The sequence below is a fragment of the Gavialis gangeticus genome, unplaced genomic scaffold (genome assembly GCF_001723915.1).
Source record: "Gavialis gangeticus isolate Ggan-Ray unplaced genomic scaffold, GavGan_comp1, whole genome shotgun sequence".
NCBI lineage: Eukaryota > Metazoa > Chordata > Crocodylia > Gavialidae > Gavialis > Gavialis gangeticus.
This window is the reverse complement of record NW_017729031.1, coordinates 86,307,640-86,310,272: the sequence shown is the minus strand read 5'-3', so window position 1 is coordinate 86,310,272 and position 2,633 is coordinate 86,307,640. Positions and strand designations below refer to the sequence as shown.

General features: G+C 36.0%; 1 protein-coding gene across 9 annotated transcripts in view; it reads left to right on the top strand.

Annotated features, from left to right (window-relative positions):
- The window catches only part of LRRFIP1 (LRR binding FLII interacting protein 1), a 249,245-nt gene that overhangs the window by 188,673 nt on the left and 57,939 nt on the right, over nt 1–2,633 (top strand). For all 9 annotated transcript variants that reach the window (XM_019523333.1, XM_019523330.1, XM_019523331.1 and 6 more), the window contains one exon: nt 1,336–1,368. In XM_019523333.1, coding sequence (XP_019378878.1) covers nt 1,336–1,368 — 33 coding nt within the window. The remainder of the gene's footprint in view (nt 1–1,335; nt 1,369–2,633) is intronic.

Here is a 2,633-nt window from a genome sequence, read left to right as displayed (position 1 = left end):
GTCTCACCTTATCCCTATCTATTTTTTCTAATCCTTATTCTGAAATTCTGCTCATCTCATTTTCTCCATTTTTAAGAGCACAGCTGCTGCAGAATTATGCCCATCCCGTCTTAAACTACTTTCTTTTAACTGTAACTATGTTAACTTTGTATTCTTGATGAATACCAAGAAGTCTCTTTGGTTAATCTCCAGGCTATTCTTTCAGGTCTCTTGAGACTTCATATTTAACTTTGCTGTGTCAATGTCAGAACTTTCTCTAAAGATTTCTGCAGCTTATCATTAGTTTGCATCTCTGAAGTATCTCCTTGTCTTTGTTGTTCTCGCCTGTTTTGGGGTGCCATATCTTCATTTGTATTGATGAAGACTTTCCCTTCTTATGACTGAAATATGTCTTAGTAAGGTTTTAAACTTTCTAACTTGGGGTAGCAGGGATGTGGGATGCTAAGCGGGGGGTCCCTTCTTTGGAACCCTGTGCTTTGCTTGTTTGAAAAAAGGGGCAGTGACTTTAGGGGGCTGTTGGAGGCAAAGCGCTCAGACTTCATGCAGATGTTATAGTCTGGGTCTCTGATTGTCATCAGTCCTATTTTTAACAACCTTTAGGAAAGTAAAAATTGCTTCCTTTTGGTTTGAGCTAGGGTTGTTCTCAAGGACTGTGCTGCTGACCGTTTTTGTTGCACCAGCAGGTGACAATGCAGCAAATGTTCAGTGCAATTTTTTCAACTTTGTTACTCCAGGAAAAAAATATTTTTCATTTACACTGTGGACTTCAAGTTTTTCTATTTCCTGAGTGCTATTTTGCATATTTACTTTTTATATAGAAATTCCTGCAGGGATAAAACTGAGTACGAGTAAGTCGATATAATATTGTGGTTAAATGTATAATCAAATGCAACAAAAACATTTGTTCTGCAGCGTGGTTATAGTATGCTTATACTAAGTTCCTAAATTAAGTAGATTCAGTCTTATTTCATATGTGATTCATGCATTTTGTATGGTTCATGCATTTGGTATGGTTTTGGACTATATGAAGCATGACTTTGAGTAAAATAAAGGTATTCCTCTAGTTTATATAACTTGAACAGTTCTAATAATTAATAAGAAAACCTACCTTAATATTGTGTATGCCCAAGAGAGCTTTTCAGGGATGAGTGTTCCCAGTGCTGGTGCAGTACTATGTGCTGTAGTTGCTTTTTGTGCGGAATGAATTGCCAGTGAAGAATGTTTCTAAGATCCCTGACACAGCTGAGTTTAAAAGCAAACTGCCGTCAATCTTGGTGTTCTCTGTGTCCTCTTTTACCCGGTTGTTGTGTCTAAATAATCTCTCTTTGTTTGCAGATTGAAGAAAGGCCGGAAAAAGACTTTGAGAAGGTAAGAAAGCTGGTAGGAATTATATTGATAATCACTGTATCATCACATTTCCATACGTGGAATCAACACTGTATTTGCACAAAGCAGGATATGACTGCATGGTCTTATAGGTAGTATAGCTTTCTATTATTTCAGTTTGACAGCAGATTTTTCAAAAATGCCTTAATTGAGCAATGCGAGTCCTAATGATTTTCAACAGGACATTAGAGCCTAAATCCCTTAAAGGTAAAGCAGCAGAATATCTTTATATTCAGTAGAGCATTTTTAATTATACTGCTGTAATGTAATTTGTTTACATAAAATGCAAAAAAAAAATAGCACTGGCTTGTTTATTTTATTTTGGAGGTGGACTTTTTATGCAGAATTCAGAATGTTCTAAGGCTGCTATTGGAAAGTACATAAAACATGAATGACAAGGGAAAAGATTGACACTGGAGTTTTGTTAAGTGTATCTGTATGAGTTTTGGAGCACAAATGTCGCTTCGTAATGTCAGGAAGGCAGGGAGAAACACCTACAGGGCACTGTTAAAGTTCTTGGCATGATTAAAATCTGTGCTTGAAAATCTTCATCTTTGTCCAGGCTGGTGAGGAAATGATTATTTTACCAGTTCTTAAAGAAGACGCTTTTGTTGCCAAACCCAGTTATGCCAGCAGTATTTTTTTAGTTTAATCTTAAACTTAGCTGACACATTTCAACACCATTAGAATGACTTGAAAGTGAAAACTGACAGTTGTCATCGTGACTAATTTCCAATAACATTTGAAGAAAAATTTAAGAAAACAGTTGAAATAAGGACGCTCCCATCCAAGTAGATACAATTAACCCATCAGGGCTACAATTTTACTTGTCTGATTTGAATAAATAGTATTTGTCACTATATCCAAGGGTCTCTAGGTCTGAGTGGAGCTTCTTGACCAGAATAAGCTGGTCTTTTGCTGGAGGAATTGGAAGGGAGAAAGTTGTATATATATAAACTGAATCCTGTATCAGATTTTCGCTTATTTTGCTTGGATGGTGAAAGAACTTTAATTTCTAGGACAGTTCACAAACAGTATGGTATTTTGGAAACTTTCTCCTTTCTGATTTTTTTTTTTTTTTTTTTTTTTAGATACAGCAGTTTACCTTGGCCTTTTTGGTTTTTGCTTGGTCATTCATAGACCAGTTTTTTGTGATCAAAATCCTTTTGCATTCTAATCCTGTCCTCCAAAATGTTTGCAACCCTATCAGTTTTGTCATCTTTGGATTTGGATCAGGAAGCTCTCTC